The following is a 21,295-nucleotide window of genomic DNA, read 5'->3' on the forward strand; positions in this document are numbered from 1 at the left end:
AGCGTGTCTTTAAATAGTATGGCTTTATCTGAGGAAAAGTTTGAAATGAAAGATACTGATAACAAAGTCAGGTGAAGTTATTAAAGGGAGTCATTCTGAATGCGTGAGCTCTGCTTTCTATTTCCCCAAGCTCAATGTTTATGATGGTGCATATCATTTCTCTTTTTTTAAGGCCTGAAATAAAAGATCTGTTTGGGTTTTATGGAGCGCGGACACAATATGAAGGCTGCAGCGAGGAAGAACTAAAAGCCAACCAACCGGCCAACAAGAATAAAATGACTCATTCCCCGAAACGCAACTCAGAATACAGAGTTTCTAAGGGTTGTATATTCGAGAGATCATCAAAGCAACATAAAACATCGTATACTTTAAGTATTAGTGCATATTAATCCATGTTTCAGCATATTTTTGAACTTAAATGCCAGTCACTTGATAAAATGGGACCGTAAGTCAAGAAGATCAGTATCAGAGGCTCATCAGGCCAGAGTGCTGCACAGCAATCGGCCCTAAACGGTGGAATGAATAGACAGGCGCCACCCTTGAGTTACCAGGAGTTTGTAAAACTGCTTTCCTGAAGACAGGTTTTCTGTCATGATGAGGCAAAGCTTGAATGCTCCTGTCTGAATACCAAGTGCTTTTGGTAAAAACTATATACCAGTCTTTTGTAAGGCAACCATCAAGTCGAGAGGAGGCATCTTGAGTGGGAGAAAATTCAGGGCATCAAGTGTAGACAACATCACAGTGGGCTAAAAGATTTTCTGTACTTTACAACCACGCCAACATAACAGGACAAGTTCTGTCCCTACATAGCCCGGCAACTAGTTTTCAAACTAGTGAGAATGCCTGAGATCACAGTTCAGTATTTTCCTCCATCTATTGTGAAATGATTTCTGAAAGCAAATGGAAAAACCAAGGAGAGTGCGGAAGCTGTGATCATCACCACCTAGGGTGTGCTTTTAGACATCGTATGATTTTAAACAGTTAAGCGGTGGAAGTGCTTTCTGAAGCTACTCACACAGACTTGGACACACAAACACACACACACAAAGTAAGGACTCTGAAGTAAACCTATAGGCTCTCTTGGTGTTGTCTTCGCTGTCGTCCTGGTAGTCCTGCGTCTCCGTAGCCAGCTGGAGATCATTTTGACTGTTCTGTTGAAGAAGCCCGTTTGTCTGAATGGAAAACCAGCACACAACTCAGTTTTAAACATAGATAAGTACAGCACAAGTCTTTACATCCATTAGCAAAGGAATTCTACGTACTACTGGGTATGTAGGAAGATTAGAATAACCATTATGCAAATCTATGCTACTGCGTGCTCCACCTGTAATCTAATGATCTTCAAGACACAATAGCTAATTCTCTAAAACATGTCCTTACTGTTTTTAAAAGATTAAACAATCAGATGGAGGTATTATTGCGGAGGGATGCAGAACTCACCACCTCTGCAGTGGAGACGTGGAGCAGATTTGGGGGGTGATAGCTGGAGGACAGGGCCTGAGACTCCAGGGTGCTGGAATCCTGCAGCTGTTGGACGGTGGAGAACTGGGACTGATTGTAGCTCGATTCAGGGATGGTGAAGCCTGGAGGGAGGCGATGGAGAATAATCAGTGTATTACATAGCTGAATTTAAAGTACCTGCCATTAGTTTGTGGAAACAGTGAAGCAAAAAAAAAAACCGATATTAACTTTTTTTTGGCTAAGAAACTTTCATTAAAAAGGAAAGAGCGCTGCTTCAACTTTTTAAAAGAGAAAAAGTGAATCTACAATTCAGCACAAATGCAGTTGTTATGTATTTAGAGTGCAAATTTTCCTCCTAGCAAAAAATAATAACTATGTATTCTCAGTCAGTGACTGTATTTATCCAGCATCTGCAAAACACAGCAACAACACAGCAAAATACCAGTCAGGAACTCAGCCAGCAGTGAGGATGGCTTTTATCGATTTTTGAATTACTGAAAATTGGGCATAATACTATATATACTATAATAATATGTACAGTGAAAAATGCCCGCTTAAATTAATTTGAGTCAACTCATATCAACCAAACAAGCTAGCACACATGCTACACCTAGCCAAATTGCATATTGGTTATATGTTTATGTTGTTTTAAACCCCCAGTATATGGCCCAACTACAAATATTGTTTTGTAGGTATTCTTAATAGTAATATATATTCTCATCTCAAGCAAATAAAATGTTGATGACTAATTCTGAGTGTCGGCAGGTACTGATTTTGTATCCATCTCATTTTTATGACCCTGTCTGGTCTTCTTGTTGCTGAGCAATACTGCAGGGGAAGATTGTTTTAAGGTTTGTGATGTGGCATCGCTTTACTACAGTGACACTTTTACAATTTTGTGGCAGCCCCACTGTGTGAACCTAAAACAATGACAGCCCTGTGAACTTTGGTCATGTAGCAATTTACTGGAATTCTGAGCTAAGTGCGGTGACTGTTATGTGGTGACGTGGTGAGATACAAAAAGTAAAATAATGAAGGTTTTTTTCCTCAAGAGTTTTCCCAGCGATCTGTGTCATTTGTTATATCATTTCAACTATAGTACATAATCATGCTTCAGCCCTGAGAGTGGACCAGGACCAGGAGAAAAAAAATATGATTAGATGTTCAAAAGGCCTTTTGAGCAGTTGTGCACACTTGAAAATCTGGTGATAATCAAGGCCATATGGCTTCAACCCTGAAATGATGAACCACCGTGTCTTTTCTGGTCAGATATAAAATGGTTGGAACACCTCCTCATGCAAAGTAAAAGGTAGATCTGCCTCACAGATGTCTGATTGCATTACGGTTTGCAGCAACTACCCAGATTCCTCAATTCTGATTACACAGGATGAAGACCAGCATGGTCTAACATGGCAAGTTAGTCATAGGGAGTAAAGTAGCAGCATCAGTATGGTGCGTTTGAGAGCACTTCATTGGAGGGACAGTGAAGAATGGAGAGCTATAAGGCTGATGATACATGCAAGATGACCAAATTAAATATTCTGTATGTTCTGGGAATTAAAGTGAATATGGCACAAACCCTACACTCCCCCCATAAAAATAAAACTAAAAAAAAGTTCATTCCATCATTAATATTTATAATTGACTGATTTCTTTCAACACTAATCTAAAATGAGAGATTGCATTACTAATATGGTTGCTTGAGGCCGGCATTTGTAATCTGCTCCATCAATTAACTCTTATAGTGAAAAAACACTGCAGCATGGTAATTAAAGCTACTATAAATGCATTGCTACGGCTCATTATACAGTATATTCATTTCTCAGAATAATAAGTGGAGGCTGTTAGACTAGGTCTACAGTGTTAGACAGTATACACAGATTCTTTTCCTGTCACAAATACATATATATTTGTACCTTGTGCGAGTGCTTGCTGGTCAAATGAAGGCTGTTGAAGTGCAGGTGTCTCAAACTGGCTGATATTCTGAGGCAAGGCATGCTGGGTAGTCACATATGAGTCTGTCAATGCAAAAAAAAAAACATAAAGCAACAGGTTAGTTTGTGACATTGTTACTGCTTAGTCTTGTTCAGGTTACATAAAAACTTTAGATGCACTACACAGTTCATCATGTCTTGTTATGCCAACCATGCAAACTGCATGAGAGTCTGAATTATTTAGTTTTAATGTAAAGTCTCTTCTCATATGACAAGGAAGCTAGAATTTTTTTCCATTTTCATACAATCATACATTTTTGTTCAAACAAAAATGGTAGTTTTCATACAAAATAAAACCCATGAAATCCAATTAAAAGAGGATTTTTTCCACTATTAATAAATCCAAATAGCAATTTTCAATATAAATTACTAATATAAAATAAAACAATTACTCCAATCTAATTCAGAGAGAGATGTGTATAATTGGTCTCTAGTAGTTATACCCCACAAAAATGTAAAGAGGGTTGAGAGATACATGACATTCCTGTGCATAAAAAAACAAACAAAAAACAAAAAAACAGCTGAGGTTAAAGTGATTAAATGTGACTACAAAAGCTGCATTTTAAAAGTACGGTTGTCAGGAAAGTTCTCTTTCAACTAGCAAAAAAGTTCACTGAAAAAAAGTGGGTCAACATCAGTGACTTCAAAAAGATTTTCAGAGACAGATCATGGTCTTCATGGAGGGATTATGAGGCTCCACTGGAGGCTTCTCAGCTTTAATTTGTGAGTGTTTGTATAGTGACCAAACACATGGAGACCATGGAGAAATTGATCACCCTGCAGGTGTGCTTTAGGACGTTTCCACTGCTGGGATACTGGGATAGGATGATTTTTCATTGCCTAACATTATTATAGTTTAACACACCAACAACAACAACATTCTTTAATGTATAACTAGAAAAAAAAATGAGATTCTGAGTTTCACATGTTTGGAATTTAATATTGAGCAACAATAATACGGGTGGCAATAACTGCAATGTAATCACTTGTGTGCTTTTTTTGTACCTTTGGGGGACAAGGAAACCCTGAAGTTGTGGCTACGTTATGGCCACAAATAGATTACAACATTCTTCCTCTGCTGTGACAAGAAATGTGCTGCAGTGGAGATAAGCTAATGTTATTAGCCGGGTTATTTTGTTGACCAAGCATCCACACAAATAAAAGCATGGCAAAATAACTGGGAAATACACTTTCTTTGTACGGCTGATAAATGGTCCAGGCAGCTGTGCACTAGTTAAGAGTGTTCTCACTCAATAACAGGCTGATTTCAAACAAATTGTTCCAATTAGTCATTTAGAAAAAAGACAATTAACCTTTAGGCTGCCCCTACCTTCTCCTTGTACAAGTTGTTGGTCAGTCAAGGGGGCTTCCAGTGTCACTTGCTGTCCTCCATTCACAACCTCCGTCTGGCTCAGTCCCAGCATGCTTTGCTGCTCGGCTGTGGTAGTGGAAGCTTGCTGAAGAGAGTCTCCCTCTATTTCCACCTGCATGTCATGGGCCACAGTGCTTGCTCCTAACGGATCCTCTGCTGACTGGGGTTGTAGCTGCTGGGCCAGTTCATACCTTGTGGGACAAGACAGGACAAAGGAGTCAGGGACTTACACATACAATTCTGAGTGATGCAGTTTGTGTACAACAAAGAGGTTGTATGCTATTCCAACCTATGTGTCTTCATGTGCTTCCTACAGTTGGGGGATGACTTGAAGGTCTTCTGGCAATAGGGGCACATGTAAGGTCTCAGATCGCTGTGAGTCGTCATGTGGCGACGCAGGCTGCCGCTGGTGGTGAACGTTGTGTCGCACATCAGACACTTGTATGCTTTTAGACCCGAGTGTGTCCGAATGTGAGCTTTGAGTACCCCCGAGGAGGCGAAACCGCGACTGCACTGCAGACACTTGTAGGGCCTTTCTCCTGTATGAGACCTGAGACCATAAAAACACAACAGTAAAATGTAAAACTACATTTACAGTGGAAAGTTTTTGGTGGGGCATCAGCATGCAACATCGTGGGGAACAGAAGTTCTTCAGTGATTCAGGGGCACTTTCACAACTAGGGGCCAATATGGATCTTCTGTTTGAGATACAAGCCAAAGAGAAAGAAGAGCAGGGCAGCGACCATCTAAAGGCTTCAGATTATTCCGATTAAACTCTCAATATTGAAATGCGGACTCAATACGTGAAGCCTGTTATAGGGAAAGGCTAGAAGATTCAGAGATACATTGTTCAGAGCAGATAAGTGATGAGACTACTAATAATTCTTAGTGGTACTTTTTTTAGTGTTATACTTAATCTAAGCCTGACAGGAGCATCTTAAAGTTCAGCAAAGTCCTTGTCTGCTGAAATGTGTGTCAGGTACTTAAACTAACAAAGGACCTTTAAATTTTGCTTACTGCTTAAAATGAATATTGCTAAATGTTTTTTGTTGTTGTGGTTTTTCAAAGAGATATACAAGATAGAAGTATCTCCTCCACCTGCCTGTTAACTGTTTTTTCTTTACTCTCTTCAATCTCACATCAATTTAATCTTGCCTCCCTTGGTACTTTATCCCATCCTCACCAAATTCATCACCTCTGTCAACATGACTGCATGCTCTGCTCCACTGCTTCTCTTCTTCTGCTTCGATTGGAAATGAACTTAAGTCTCAAAAGCTCTGTAAAGTAAACTTACAGAGCTGGTCTTACCCTCGATTGTTGTCTGACATGATTATGTGGAGCATGACTGATCTAAGAACAGTTTTAAATACAATCCTAACACCTACTCTTTGAAAGAAAACAATGAACCGTGGTGTTCCCCAGGGCTCCTTCCTTGGTCCTCTTTAATTATATGCACTTCCACTACATACATTCAAGCACAACATGATGTTCTCCCACAATTTTCTAATTCTAATGTTATGTCATGACAAAGCTAACAAAGCTAAGGGGGTCTAAATGTATCAGCTTCCAGCTAATTATTAAATATTTGCCGTCTACAGTCAAAGTAATTTACCTGACATGCTGTTTGAGATGGCTCGATTTCTTGTATGCTTTACTGCAGAACTGGCACTTATATGGCCGGTCATTGCCCACCACATCCAGATACTGCTGGAAAGCCAGACGGGGATTCTGGGATGGGATGAGGCCTGTTTAAAGAAAGACGGAGAAACAATGAAAGATTATTTCCACTCTATCTACAACCAAATAAGTGTACAATCTTTAAACAAAGATGCCACACTAATCCATATTAATACGCATGCGCTCTTACCAAAGTCAGTGATGAGGATCGGTTCCTGCAGGGGGATGTCAGGCAGAGGTAGGTTGCTTTTGGACACTTTGGTTTTGTTGGTTTTCCGGGGAAATTTGTGCTTCTTCTGCTGCAAACTTTTGAAATGAGAAGCAATGTGTGTTTTTCTGTGGCCTGATGTACGGAAGATCTTGTCACAGTGAGGGCAGCGGAAAGGTCGCACACCTAGGGAGAGCAGGGGGAGTAAAAAACATCAAAAGATTCTAAGATTAAACCTTAAACCCTAACCAAACCTGACCACATAACATAAAACCCACACATAAATAGAAAAAGTGTGCTTAGATTTTATGTAGTTTTGGCTAGCAAGATTTTTTTAAATATTAAATTAAAATTTAAATTAACAGAATTTATGCATGTGCATGATGTGAAATGACATGTTAGTCAATAGGTTGAAAGTGTGCGGTCTTTATGTGTCACCCTTCCATAAAGTGGACCTGCTTCTCACCTGTATGCAGTCTCATGTGTACTTTCAAGCTGCCAGAAGTGGAGAAGCACTTCAGACAGCACTGACACTCAAAGGACTTGATACCCGTGTGCGTTTTCATATGTGCTGTGAGGGTACTCTTGACAGCAAAAGCTCTGAAGCACTGTTTGCACTTGTAAGGCTTCTCGTGGGTGTGGATACGGATATGGCGAACAAGGTCACTGGGCTTTTTGAACTCCTTGGAGCAGTATGGACAGCCATGCCAACGAACACCATCCTCCTCCCTGATAGAACCTGGATGAAAGATAAAGAATAAAGCAGCTGTCTGTATCTTTTTTATGTACTTTCCAGCAACAAATGTTTGACATAATCATTTGATCTTCAGATTTTTGAATTACAGTCAGTGAAGTTAGTAATTTCAATGAAAGTCATGAAGAAACTACCTGGCATTTGTATTGGTTTCTTAAAAATGCTTCGCTTCTTCTCCCTGGGCGGTTTGTCGGGACCTTGCACTTTCTTGCTTTCTGCAGCGGTGCCCTCGACGATCTGGTTCTGTGGCTCTCTAGATGTGACATCACTTTGCGGTTGGACCACACTCAGCCCACTGTTCTCAAGTGCTTGCTGCACAGAGAAAACAGATTAAAAAAATAACGTAATAACTTAATGTACTGGTAAGAAAATGCAAAATCCTACAAAAATGAATTAAAAAAAAAACGTTATTATTGATTGTGGCTGGATGAAAATGGCATTGTGAACATTTGGCAGTACAAATAAAGGCTGGATCCAAAATCAATGCTCAGTGATAATCACATTCTATTGTGTTGGCAAGCTGAGGCTCTACTGCAGTTCTCATCTATAAAGCTTCCTGGTGCAAAGTTATTATACTGCCTTCTATCCCCTGGATGGACAGTGTTTCTTCTGAGGTGGAAAAATCTGCCAGTCACTGAAGGAAAGCCACTCTTTGGATTCAAGCACCGTTTCAGAGACTTTTTAGTAAATTTATCAAAAAAATATTTCTTCTATTCATCTATTTATTTGTGTCCAAATATATTCCTCTTCATCTAAATCACTTCTGCATAAATAGTTCCACCAGCTTCCCCCCCTCTTCATTGGCAGGTGCTGATGTGTGTGCTTGGACGTGGAGCCAGATTTGTGTTTATGTGCTCCTGCATAGCAGCTGGTAGCACTTCCACATTGACAAAGAGAAGAAAAAGAACCTATACATACATATTTTATATTCAGGGATTTAATACCTGAAACATATAAGCTGGTTGTGAGGATTGTGGATCAGATCGTGGTTGGATACTTTTTTTTTTTGGTATTGTAATGGCAGAATGGGGATATGTCCTTCACTCACCTGCAGGATATCCTGGTTGATGGCAGTTTCCATGACAATAGCTGGCTCTGGAGGCTGGGGCTGGGCTGTCTCCCCGTTGACCTGTTCTGACAGCTCTAGAAGTTGCTGGATGACATCTGTCACCCCCTCACCACCTTCTGACCCGCCTGGAGCCTGACCTGTTGGCTCCGTCTCCTGTGGGAAGAAAAGGCAGGTAGAGATAGAGGGGAAAAAGGGCGAGATAAAAAAAAAGACAAGCGAGCAATGAGACAAAGGACCAGGAAGGGCTAGAATTTGCACCCTGATTAACTTCTATTAGGGGCTCTCTGGGGCATAAAATGGACCAAGAATAAGGTATTAGGGGATATATACACATGACATTGTGCATAATCTTAACAAAAAATGACATAAACAGAAAACTGTAATGAAAAAATGATCAAATGTGAACACATCAATACCACTGCTGCAAACAGGAGAGACATTTAGTGCAATAGTTTCGAATGTGTGCCAGGTCAGATTTGGCCAACACCAAGCTTCATTGGTTTATGGCAGAGGGAAAATTGTTTAACAGCACAAAACCGCTGCTCTTATAGCCCAAATGAAGCTGATGCTCTCAGAGTTTCTGGCAGTACAGAATGAGGAAGAATTGAGATTAAAAAAAAAGCACAGCATCATTATCGACTTGGAAAGAGACAGATAGAAACTTATTTTTTTGAGCTTAGCTGCATGATTTTCTTTTGAGAACCATGCAATTGGATGAAAAAAAAAGCAACTGGTTTACAGGAAAGAAAGTTTGATTACACACGTAACTTTAGAGCAACAAATTATTGCTATGTCAATATCAGTTATCTTAGCTTGAACAGTTTTATTGTTATTGTTTTATTGTTGGCCCGATTTTGGAACTAGTTGGACGCCTGTCAATAGCTCCTTTGCCAGGTGAGCATTTGAAGGACGAACTCCTTTAATGAAGAACCTTCTTGATTGACTGCTCACATTAGCATAACAGTGTAAGAGAGAACAAATAGTAATGAGAGCAATAAAGCTACAAAACCAAGAGGGCACACAGAGGTCTGTCCTCATTTTTCAGCTGCATCTCATTTAAACATTTTAATACAAATATTCTTTTATAGCAACATGGCCATCTGGAATGAAAATAAACTGAAAACCAACTAGTCAGTTTTCAGCGACCCTTTGTTATATCTGAAATCCTTCCCCTCCAGTTTCCCTTTTAGAATGATAAATAGAGCTGCCTCAGATCCTCAGATGAAGGATTATTTTCTTTACTGAAGAGCATAACTTAGGTGTTACTCTGCCAGGTGAAACCAAGCACAGGCGATGTGAGCAACACCACAGTCACCAGCTATCATTGCTTGTTCTGTGATACTGGCTTGGGGTGCCTGAAGAAGCATTAATCTCCTTCTCTGTGATTAAAACAAAGGCACTGAATGCAACTTTTTTAATCCAAACTAATTTAGTGCAACAATTAACATTGTGCAGGGAAATTAAACAACTCAAATGGATTAAAAACACTGGAGAAAGAATGCAGGATAACCTTTCTGCCTGTTTTTTTCCCCCATGTGCTGCTCTCTTACCGGAGTGCTGGACGGCACTTCAATCACAGAGATGTGCATCTTGCTGATGTGGGCATTCAGACTGCCCAGCTTCTTGAAGACACAGCTGCAGTCCATGCATGGAAAGAGTGGAACCCCTTTAGTCTGTAAAACAATATGTACACACACAATAAATTACTGCGAGGCTAAGTGTCACACTTTTTGAATCCTATGTCAGCGTATGCATGGTATAACAATACATCTACCTCTGAGTTGACAGGTTGAGACTGTATTCTAGATCCTGACACCATGCAATATTTACAGTTTTCTGCACTTTTCTGACACCTGTCAATCTTACAGACTATCAGCAGAGTACAGTGCAGCCTTGACTGATGTGATGGCAGCATTGCTGAACTGCGGACCAACAACTGTGGATTTTGTTGAATTTGCCTCAGCAGAGCTTGGCTGGAAGCAAACTTGGGAGAGCAGATACATGAACATTTGATTGTTTTTGGCAGATTTTTGGAGTTTGATGGCTTTGAACAGACATTTGAAAAATTCCATAAATTGAGCACACACTGAAGAGGAAAAAAAATAACTTACAAAATTGAACCACTAAGAATACATCTATAACTGAAATGACAGCAAGCAGTGGGTGTGTGAGAGAGAGAGAGTTTTAAGTGATGCCAGAACTGTCGAGAGCTGAAAATCCATACGGCTGAGGGATGAGGAATGACCCAGTGGAGAAGTGGTGGTATCAGTAAAAGTTGGGAAAGTTTGTGAAGTGTGGTTGAACACTAGAAAGGATGCAACTGAAGAATGTTTTTGAGGGCATAAGAGGGCAAAGACGTCCAGTAAACTGTCATCAGCCCTGTGATGATAGGTTTGTGGGGAGTGTGGACAAAGTTGAATTCACAAGGGGGAATGGTTGGACACAGGGGGACTGTTATTTTTCTGTCATGGTGGTCAAAAAGTGGGAGAGAAAAAAACCGTGACAGAAGCAACAGAATTGAAGCAGCTAATCATATGAGGAGGCAGTGACAAAGAAGCCATGGCAGAAATTAAGAAGATAAAAAAAAACAGGAAACGATCATATTAAAATGTTACAATGTAAAATAATCGTCTGATATATTAAGAATTTTTGGTTCATTTTTGACAAGGACAGGTCATGTATCCAGAACACAGGTGTCGAAGACTATCTTCGTAATATTACTAAGACCAATTTTAGAGCAATGCTGAAAAACTAGTCCATGCATTCATCACTTCTGGGCTGGACCATTATTAGAATGTCCAAATTCCAGCCTGCAGCTGATCCAAAAAAAATGCTGCAGCACATCATATTTACCCTCTTCTAGTTTGTCTTCGTTCCAGTATTCATTGATTTTGGAGCACTAAAATGGTCTTAAATGTGTAAGTGGGGAGCAATGATTTCACCACACAATGCAGCTGGAGACCCGCAAGATCAATGAGATCACATCCATATTGCAAATCTGCTTTGCTTTATGGCACTATTGATGGCTTCGAAGTTGTTTCAGGTGCAGCAGCGGTCTATGAGATGGCAATGAGAAGTCATTTAACTGGTATAATTAGCTTTTAACAGATAGATTGTTTAACCAACCACCTGCCAAGATTGTTTTTTTGGAAGATTCCAAAGATGACTTCCCCGATAGTTCGGTGTAACAAATCAGTTAGGTCATCAGGTTAGTAACCTACAGCAAGTCATAACATCTTTATGGCAACTGCAGTTATCAGTAAAGTACAGAGATGTGTTTTATAGGCACCATAGTGGAATAGACTTGTCATGCTGTACCCATAGGAAAAGAGTGCAGGGAGAGTTCACGCTTTGACTCCAGTCTCACCTCTGACCAATCAGGGGTAAATGTCAGTTTCACAAAGTTAGAGAAACGGTCAGATCCCCATAGTCCAGCTCAACCCAGTGCACCCTCACTGACAAGCAGCTCAGGATGGAGTATGATGGTCTCTGAGGTGTCTGTTGTTATGTCAGCTGAATTTTAAACTCCAACAGCGTTTGAAGGGTCTGTTGAAACTGTTAAGAAAGTAAAAATTTAAAAAAAAATCAATTGTGCCAGTTGAGATTTGAGGACTGAAAGGATCTGCAGTGTCAGGGCGTACTGAATCAGACCCCTGCAATGTGAGCTCCATCCCAATTATCCAAAAAATCAAAGGGACTGTGCTCACATGAAAATACAATGAATGCTGACAATGAAAGAAGAGCTTTAGTTTCTGATGGACTATACTGAAATGAGATGAAATAATCAGAAGCATAATTGTTGAAAGCATTTCAGAAAGTTTAAGTTAGGAACTTAGATTCACTCAGATATAGAAGTGCCAACTCCACTAACCATATTCAAACAACAGTTAAGACAGATTTGACTCTAATGGCAGTGTAATTGTGGCACTTGGCAGTGTTTTGACAGCACTATATAAACATACATATAATGCTGCATACTCATCAATTTCTGAGATGCAGCATTATGAGGAATTGTGGGGAATTATGTCTTCATGACATTGAAATTCTAAAGCTATAAATTGTTCTGTATATTGTTGTTTTATAAATCACTATTGAACAGGTCTTAGGTTTGTATATTCGCAGCAGATTAATGCAAAATATATTTGTTTATCTGAGGTTTAGCAGCTGAATCTGATTTACATTCTATTTACATGCAGGTAGTGTTATTGTCACAACAGAACCACCTACATAACTTAACACTTTATTGAGTGTAATGATGACGGGGCAACATCCCTGGCTCTTCATCAATCAATCATGAGAACAAACTCTATCTAGAACAGGAAGGCTGAAGAACTCTTGTGCAAATTAGATGCATTATTCAAAGTGCACTGCCATGTGGCTTTTTCTAAAGTAATTCTATCAACTGGCTCCATCGCCAGCTTTTAGCATAGAACACACAAACATGTCAGGCAGTAAGAAAACATGCACAAATTGCCTGAAATGCATGCTGAAAAAAAATTAAATTAACAAGTGTACCGACTCTTTGAACCTCTGAAATAAAATGTAATGTTTTAATTAAATGCAAAAAACAGTTCTGCTCTAAAAACTCACTGCATGGACAGCAGTGGCAAAACAACCATTAAATATAAACTCCTCTAAGTTGATAAAACCTGACTGCTAATCACAGCATATTAAGTGAGCTCCTTTATTCAGAAAAACACTTAGTAAGATGTATTTTATTTTAATGGATTAAACATGACCTCCCACTGTTAATTATCAGTGTGAAGAAATCTTTAAAGCCTTGCCACAACATGTGAGACATTTTGAAGCTGTGGAGCGGCTTTTAAGAAATACTGTAAAAGTTTTCACTCTTGCCCGAGGTGGTCTTAGACTTATCTGAAGAACTCTTGATGTGCAAAATGTGATGAAAAATATATGAAAAATACAAAAAGAAGAAGATTGACCTCGCATGACGGCTGTTTCTGGTCTCCCAGAATGAGACAGAAACAACCCTTAGAATTAAAAAGGATAAAAATATTATATTGATTTTAAATGGCAAACAAAGACATAATTCTGTCTGTCAAGCTGACTTGTTTATGTTGCCTCTACTTCTTGTACTTTTTATTATAGCTGTGCTACAGTAGGTTACATAAACCACAATCTGCCAACAAAACTAGCATAGTTTATCTGCACCAACTACTAAGTATAGAGGAAAAATGTCAAAAGATTCACTTCACATCTGTAGATAGAAACCAGACTTATAAAATATATATTATTTAAGCAAACAGAGCACAATGACAAACATTTCATGCCTGCATTTTTCATCTCTGCCAAAAAAAACACAGGTAAATGTATTTCTGAGTTGGCACAGGCTGTGGTGAACTGAATTAGTGTGGGCTTGGTGTACTGACACAAAACATCTTTTATGCTCTTTTGCTAAAATGCACTAGCACTGGGCATTGTGACACATCCACTGATGGGGGACCCACTGCACCTCCTGTGATGGACATCATTGTGTTGCTTCACAATAAGGCTGCCAGAGAGCTAAGCCAGTTCAGGCTGTAGCCACATTATTAGAAGCAGTCATCAACCAGGAGACACTACCAGCGCCCAATAACAGACTCATTTCACAACCCGAGACATCCACACAGAGAGAGAATACTCATCTGCTGACATGAACATTTGCCCACCTAGGGAGGACTTTGATGTGTGGGGTTCTTTTTGACCTCTCAACTACAGTCTGACAGTGAGAGGAAGAGTTGAGAGAGTGCCACTAGAGACCAAAGTCCAGGCTAAATTAGGTTGGATAGATCAGGTGGGCTCTTAAAATTGGCTGCTGTGAAGTGCTTACAAAAGGGGAACAAGCAAATGAGGAACAAAGAACAGCAATTTCACCTCATTCCCTGTCCGACAGACAAACAATATGACAAGGTGTCCTGGTGTATTGAATGTTCCAAGCTGTGAGGTGGGAGGACTGGCAATTTAGTGAGTCAGAGAAGGAGGTGTACAAAGAAACAGACATCTTGGACGAGAGTGAAAATTAAAGAAATGCTGCTCAGAAATTTGGTAAACAGCACAAACAGTTTTAAAAGACTGAGTATATATATTTTAGATATGTGCATGATGCAAAGACTATTAGGGATAAATGTGCTCTATATGCTGGTTGAAAGCTGAAACCATTTACTGATTTAGTTTTAAACTACGTTCCATTTTGCAATTTAAACAATACAGACCTATCAGTAGTTTCAAATTAAAAGCACTAATTTTACCAAAGGCATCAAACCCTACTGGAGGCCACTGGTAATATTTATTTCTTATTTTTAATTGTTTAATTTATTTATTAATTATTTACTTATTAATTAATTGACTGCTAAAACAGTGTAACAATGGACAGTGGGCAGTAACAAAACAGTTGGGGGTTTTCCACTGTGCTCTTACCTCAGAATGAACTCTCTGAACATGGGAGTGTAGGTTCCCCTTTTGGGAGAAGGAAGCAGGGCAGAACATGCAGAGGTGAGGCTTCTCACCCGTGTGTCTCACCATGTGAGTCTGCAGCACCACCTTCTGGTTGAAAGCCTTGCCACAGTGCGTGCACTTGTAGGGTCTCTCGCCTGAAAGGAAAGCGCACAATTAAGAACTTGGAAACACAGATGGTTTGTTTCAACCGATTCAAAATACAAGCTTAAAAAATCTGGGAGTCTTTATAAGATATTTATTATTTTCATTTTTAAACTGATGTTTTCCCAGAGGCATTTCATTTTGAAAAACTGTTGATTAAATTGAACATTTTTTTGTCATTTTTCCAAGATGTTATTTTGACATTTTGTTTCAATCCTTAATTTATAATCCACTAAACATTTAATAATCTGGCACTTTAATTAACATACACTATGTCCAAAAGTAAATAGACGCAATGTGCAACTTAAGTGCCCTGCTGGCTCCGGGTGTAGAACTGCAGCAATGTGTATTTGCATTATTGATCGATAGTCCATGATTAATCAATGTATTCTGACATCATACGGCCATTTTTTCTGTTTGCAGACTAACTGTTCAAAACGTCCATACACTGACAGCTTCAGAGCACATAATGAGTATAATTATATATGCATATAATTAGTATATGGATGTGTTTTGTGCCTGTTTTCTCAGACTTTACAAATGCTTAGTGGTCTGGACATAGAATGAAAAAAAGGCAAGCAACTATATGGTGTCTAGGTGTCTGCAGTTTATACTTCAGTCATGATGCATCCTGATTCCTCAATTTGTATCAGTACGCAATTTTGTCACCCTACAACATAACGGTTCAGATTATGTCTGGTATGACTTCAAGCTGAATAACTCACCTAAAGGAAAGAGACAATGTAGTATAATGTGTGTGTGAGAGTGTGTGTGTTTCTGTCTCTTGCAACAATTCGTCATCTCATCAGCTTAAAGGCTGTTTGAGATTCAGAGCACAGAGGAATCAACACCATCCACCATTAGTCATCAGGCCGGCCGGCCAGCCAGCCAACAAAATAAATTAACATGTGGATGATGTGTAAACAACATTTGGGTGGAAACTACTGGCTACGTTACCCTAAACCCAGACAGTTAAACAATTGTACGCCAATTCGCGAACATTAGAATTTAAACAGCGCATCCAAATTCTACCCACACAACCTTGCTGTCTGGCAGGTCAGTGATGAGGGAAGGCTGATGTTTACAGTCTTTTGGAAACACAGAAAACTTTTTAGAAGTTGGTGAAAACTGAATAAATGAGCCATCAGCTTATTTAAGGCTTACATATGATTTAATAAACTACTACTATCAGGTGAGAAAAATAAATTAATACAAAACAAGCACATTGCAAGCAATTTGAATTAAAAACAAGGATTATTTAAGTTCTATTCTACAGCTGCTATCACTGAGTAAATTGTGCATTAGGTCTCTGTGAGGTGGACAGGTCAGGTCTTTTCTGTGCTTCTCACTCACCTGTGTGTATTCGTATGTGTCTGACGAGCTGGCTGGGCTTTTTGAAAGCTTTTCCACAGTGGTGGCAGCTGTTTGTGAACCCACTGCGATCTATGTTTTTCTTGTAGTTTCTGGAACTAGAGGTGAGCGGCCTGTGGAGGATGTACACACAAAATGTTTCAGGTCAGCATTATGATCATTTATAAACAAATGTTTGCAATATGTGCATATGTGCATGCTTATAGGAGCATCAGAATGTATTCAAAACTTTCTCACAGCCATGAGTAAGTATTAAATACACTTGAGACTTCCATCTACGCCTCTTGTTGACAGGTCTGTTTTGACCTTTTTCTTGGAGATGAGCTACAGAGGGTTTATATAACACCTTGAACAGCAACCTTTGTAAAGGATTCGATGAGGATGCTTAATAGAATTTGAAAAGTGCAGGACAACACTACAACATACTGTGAGTGTTGACATTTGGTAATGATTGCTTCTGAAAAGTCACATCTTACTGCAACGTGGGTCATACAATCAAGTGAACACTTGTTAGAATCAGATGGGTGAATGCCAACTCATCCTTTTCACGATGAATAGAGATGTTCCTTGGTCTCCGTGACTACAGGCAAGCAAAATGTTATGTGTTATTTGGACAACTACATTACGAAGTAGCATTACACAGGGGTAGAACTTTTGACAGTAAATTGCCTCCAACATAATGCTCGTAAACAGCCGATGGATTCATGCTCCCAAGCGTTTTTCTACACGGCTCAGACTCAAATGTGATAAATCAGCCTCTGAAGCCCTGACTGACCTCATTTTGATGTGACTCTTCATGTGCTCCTTGATTTGTGCAGACGTCTTGAACTCCTTTTCGCAGGTCTTGCAGGTGTACACCCTGATGCCTGAGAGCTCCTTACGGTGTTCTTCTAAGTGCAGAGACAGCTGGCTCTGAAGAACAAACTCATCTCCACACTCTGCGCAGATCAGATTCTGCAGGAGGGAAAACACAGAACTTAAGATTGCACAGAAAGCAGTTCATGCTGGGTTTTGCGTGCGAAATGACGAGGCTCACCTCTTCTTTCTCGTGCAGCATGATATGGGATTTGAGGCTAGCGATGCGTGAGAACTTTTTATTGCAAACAGGGCAGGTGAAGTCAGAAGTGGTGTGTGTGGACTTGTGTAGTGTGAGGTTGAACTCCACGTTAAATGTCTGCGCGCACTGGTCACATCGATGAGGCTGCAAAGGAGAGAAAGGTAAAAGAATATAGTGAGCAATGTAGACATCAGAATAGAACACATCCCAACTCAGTCCCAGTCAGTGCCTACATTAACCAACTTAAACCCCTATTTTTGTTGTGAAGGAACAAGAGACTTAGGAGATGAAACAGTCAACATTAAAAAAGTCCATAAGGCAGAAACAACCTGAATATTAAATTCTATCTCTGCTTGAGGGGCCAGCTGACTCTCAAAATTTCAGAGTGCTTTTTGAAAATAGTGAAGGCTGAGAGCAGTGCCGACACCGGTGAGTCTTGGAGTGGCAGACCCTGATGTAGCAGCTCTTCAGGCTGCAGAGAATGAAAGTAAAAAAAGTGGCCTTGAGACCGAAATGGTTCGTGGTTGCAGGTGCAGCTACAAATGACTGTGCCTCTTGTTACATCAAAGTAGATTAGTCATGAGAGGTGAAGTTATCCATACTCTAACATGCTCGATGATAATGCCATGGAGTCGAGAAACTCATCTCTTATTGTGGGAGTTAAGTTTAAGCTTTTTGTCATAAAAAAATACCGCTGTCGGTTTACTTCATGTTCTCTTTCAATAGCCCATGCTTTCAGTGGCAACTATAGCTTTAAGGTTAGAGAAGGTAACATAAGGAGCCCTTTGAAGCTAAGAAGTGTGTGTGTGTGTGTGTGTGTGTGTGTGTAAAAGAAAGAGGCAGTGAGTATTGAGGATAAGATGTTATTGGTCCTTGTGCTGTAAACAGATGGAAAATGAAACTTAGACTCTGATGAAGGACTAGAAATAATAATTTAGGTAATGTAATGTTTCTCTTAATGCTATTAATCAAGAACATAATATTTGCAACACCAACAAAAAAAGTTTCCTTACAAATCAGACCAATCATACGGCCTGCTCCGGGGGAAGGCCTTGAACATCACACTGTACCTCTTGCACCATAACGTCTCCACACATGACATTCATCATGCATTACAAATAAAAACATTTAACAACACTCTGACTCATCTGGTGACTAAGAAGACTCATGACATTTAACATAACATGCTGATGTACAGAAAGTAACTTGGGATGTCCATATGTTGGCAGGCGGCATTACAAACCTGAGCAGCAGTGATTCAACCATACAGTAATATTTACTGTGCTATTTAAGACTGTTACTGGGCATCACAGAGGGAGAGAGAGCATTGAGCAGATTTGGAGGTGGATGAAAAGTTCTGTTCTGTTAACAAAGTTCTCATGCACAACCACAAAAAATGGTAAATGCAAAGCAACAATAACTGTAGGCATTTTATCCAAAGAATTATTCATGGCAAATTTATTATTATAATTACAACACGCTGTTAGTATGCTGTATCCTAATCTTATAAGCAGTCGACTGCTTCAGAACAACCACAAATCTCCCACAGCGGGTTTTTTTATTCATCCAGGAGTCCCACTATACCACTGTGTTTCCACAACAGCTCCTTCAACCAAACTTCAGCAGCGGAGCACATACAACACTTTTACACTTCACTGCTCTCCACACACACACACACACAAGTCACAAATAACCCAGGATCCAGTCTCATTTGCAACAGCTCATTCAAATCATTTCTACTGAGGTCTGACTCCATTAACATTTTCAATATTAATAAACACCATGCAGTCAAATATGCAGCGACGCAAAAATAACACTGTTTGACTGTGTTTGAATGAAGGTAAGTAAACAACCCAGGAGTGTGTCCACCACACTGAAGCTGTGGTATCAGCTGGCCTAAAAATACTATGAATCTACCAAATAGATGTGGTATCTACTCTACGACAGCTTTTAACGTGTACATTGTGAAAAATCATCTGAGCTGAGAAATCCAGGGCATCTTCAGCTTTAATGTTAAGCCCCTAGCTTGGCCTAAATCCAACCTGTGGCTGGGACATTGTCACCCACTGCAGCTTTGACTACAGCAGGTCTGTTATCTTCTTCATCTTCATCACAGCCGGGAAACTACGTCACAGATGAAGTGACCCACCAAGTAAGAGAATCAACAACAGATCTCTGCTTACAGCAGACACACATCCACATCACGCTTACCTTGTCATTGCTCTCATGTTCACGGAGATGCTTTTGCAGCTGGCTGTCTGTGGTGAAGATCTGAGTGCATATTGTGCACCTCTTGTCCTTGAGTTCTTCATCAGTGAAACCTTCTGCCTTGCTTTCACTTGGATCAGCATCTGATGTGAAGTACAAGAGGTGACACTTGAGTATCTTAATGTGGTTTAAGAGCCTTTCTTCAGTGACAAACAGCTACAATGTGACACCTCTCTCTGTTCTGTGTTCCCTAATCTGTGCATTACTTATATGTCCTACTATACACCACATATGTCCATCATGTCTCAAAGTAGCTGAAGATGAAAAGAGGTAGCAGACAAAGGCACTCAGCACATCAATGAGGAGGGATCCGTGATCATTGTTTGCATGGAATAAGATGCTTTTAATTCAGAACCTTGGTTGTTTTTGTGTGCATGCAGTAGAAAAAAAGCAAATATCAGATCGTGTGTGTCGGTTAAACTATGATATTCAACAGTTTGGTACACGCCCACCTTGGCTGTCACAGTCAGTGCTCGAATAATATGTGTGCTTTATTCAAAGGATCACATTTTCATATTGCATTTTGTAATACTGTGTTCAGATCATTTTAAATAAGTTACATCTGGGGGTTACTGGTGCTATCGCTGCATTTTAAGTTAACACCGCTATTGTTTCACGATACCATAACCTGCTGCAAGATGCAAAACGCATGCATTCTGCTGCATTTTTTACCACTTGTTGGACACATGTTTGTGTGTGTGTGTTTTTAACCAACTTGTTCCGACCTACACGACTAACGCAATCAGCAGCTGGACAGCATCGCTCTCCACAGAATCAAAACACCAGCCAACGTTTTTGCGTGTTAGCCGAAAAGCTAACAGTAGCAAAGCGAGCTAGTTAGCAACAACAAGCTAACAGAGACTTACTAATAAAAAGATAATATCAGTAGAAAGGGCGCATTAACTAACACAGCACGACACTACAGCTCCTCTCCTCGCGGACACCAATTTAGACTGGAAGCCAATAAGAAGAGCCACAGAGATGTTATTAATATCATTCCGCCTCAATCACTCCTTCGCCGTACAAAGCAAAGCCCACCCGCAATACTATATCCGGGGACTATATACACTACATTGAAGTGTTATTATCTAAGCCACTGAAATGTTTGACAAAATAATACCAAGTTATTTGGATAGCCCATCAACTGTATTTTTTATTCCTTGCATTTTGGTACTTGTTACCTGTATCGTCGTTGCTTTTAACTCTCAGTTTGCGAGGCCGGCCCCGCGGCATAGTTCCAGTACTCTGGGCGGGTGTGCTGTGAACGATTTGCTTTTCAAAATGGCGATTCGCTCTCATCCGTAGACAGCAGCAGAGCCGAGCCGAGCGTCCCCATGAAGACGCACGGCTGCGGACAAGGGAGACATCTACCGTCTGATTCATTGTACTTGCAGCTTCAGGTACACACACTCACACACACACACACACACACACACATATAAAAAACAACTGTGTTTGGCTAATAAG

At 40.0% G+C, this 21,295-nt stretch overlaps 1 protein-coding gene across 2 annotated transcripts in view; it reads right to left on the minus strand.

Annotated features, from left to right (window-relative positions):
* Nucleotides 1-21,093, minus strand: part of znf236 (zinc finger protein 236) — a 37,439-nt gene extending 16,346 nt beyond the window's left edge. Inside the window, exons 1-17 of one of the 2 annotated variants that reach the window (XM_028426264.1) lie at nucleotides 21,010-21,093; nucleotides 19,772-19,911; nucleotides 17,540-17,704; nucleotides 17,279-17,457; nucleotides 16,486-16,616; nucleotides 14,953-15,125; nucleotides 10,086-10,208; nucleotides 8,515-8,688; nucleotides 7,601-7,778; nucleotides 7,179-7,451; nucleotides 6,695-6,898; nucleotides 6,440-6,572; nucleotides 5,117-5,377; nucleotides 4,786-5,018; nucleotides 3,378-3,479; nucleotides 1,444-1,583; nucleotides 1,069-1,172 (exon numbers count right to left, since the gene is read on the minus strand). In XM_028426264.1, the coding sequence (XP_028282065.1) occupies nucleotides 1,069-1,172; nucleotides 1,444-1,583; nucleotides 3,378-3,479; nucleotides 4,786-5,018; nucleotides 5,117-5,377; nucleotides 6,440-6,572; nucleotides 6,695-6,898; nucleotides 7,179-7,451; nucleotides 7,601-7,778; nucleotides 8,515-8,688; nucleotides 10,086-10,208; nucleotides 14,953-15,125; nucleotides 16,486-16,616; nucleotides 17,279-17,457; nucleotides 17,540-17,704; nucleotides 19,772-19,911; nucleotides 21,010-21,061 (2,765 nt within the window). In that variant the 5' untranslated portion in view covers nucleotides 21,062-21,093. Of the gene's footprint in view, nucleotides 1-1,068; nucleotides 1,173-1,440; nucleotides 1,584-3,377; nucleotides 3,480-4,785; nucleotides 5,019-5,116; nucleotides 5,378-6,439; nucleotides 6,573-6,694; nucleotides 6,899-7,178; nucleotides 7,452-7,600; nucleotides 7,779-8,514; nucleotides 8,689-10,085; nucleotides 10,209-14,952; nucleotides 15,126-16,485; nucleotides 16,617-17,278; nucleotides 17,458-17,539; nucleotides 17,705-19,771; nucleotides 19,912-21,009 lie in introns of both variants that reach the window. The other variant, XM_028426263.1, reaches the window with a different exon arrangement.
* Nucleotides 21,094-21,295: the final 202 nt, after the last annotated feature.

This window comes from Parambassis ranga, chromosome 16 (genome assembly GCF_900634625.1).
Source record: "Parambassis ranga chromosome 16, fParRan2.1, whole genome shotgun sequence".
Taxonomy (NCBI): Eukaryota; Metazoa; Chordata; class Actinopteri; family Ambassidae; genus Parambassis; species Parambassis ranga.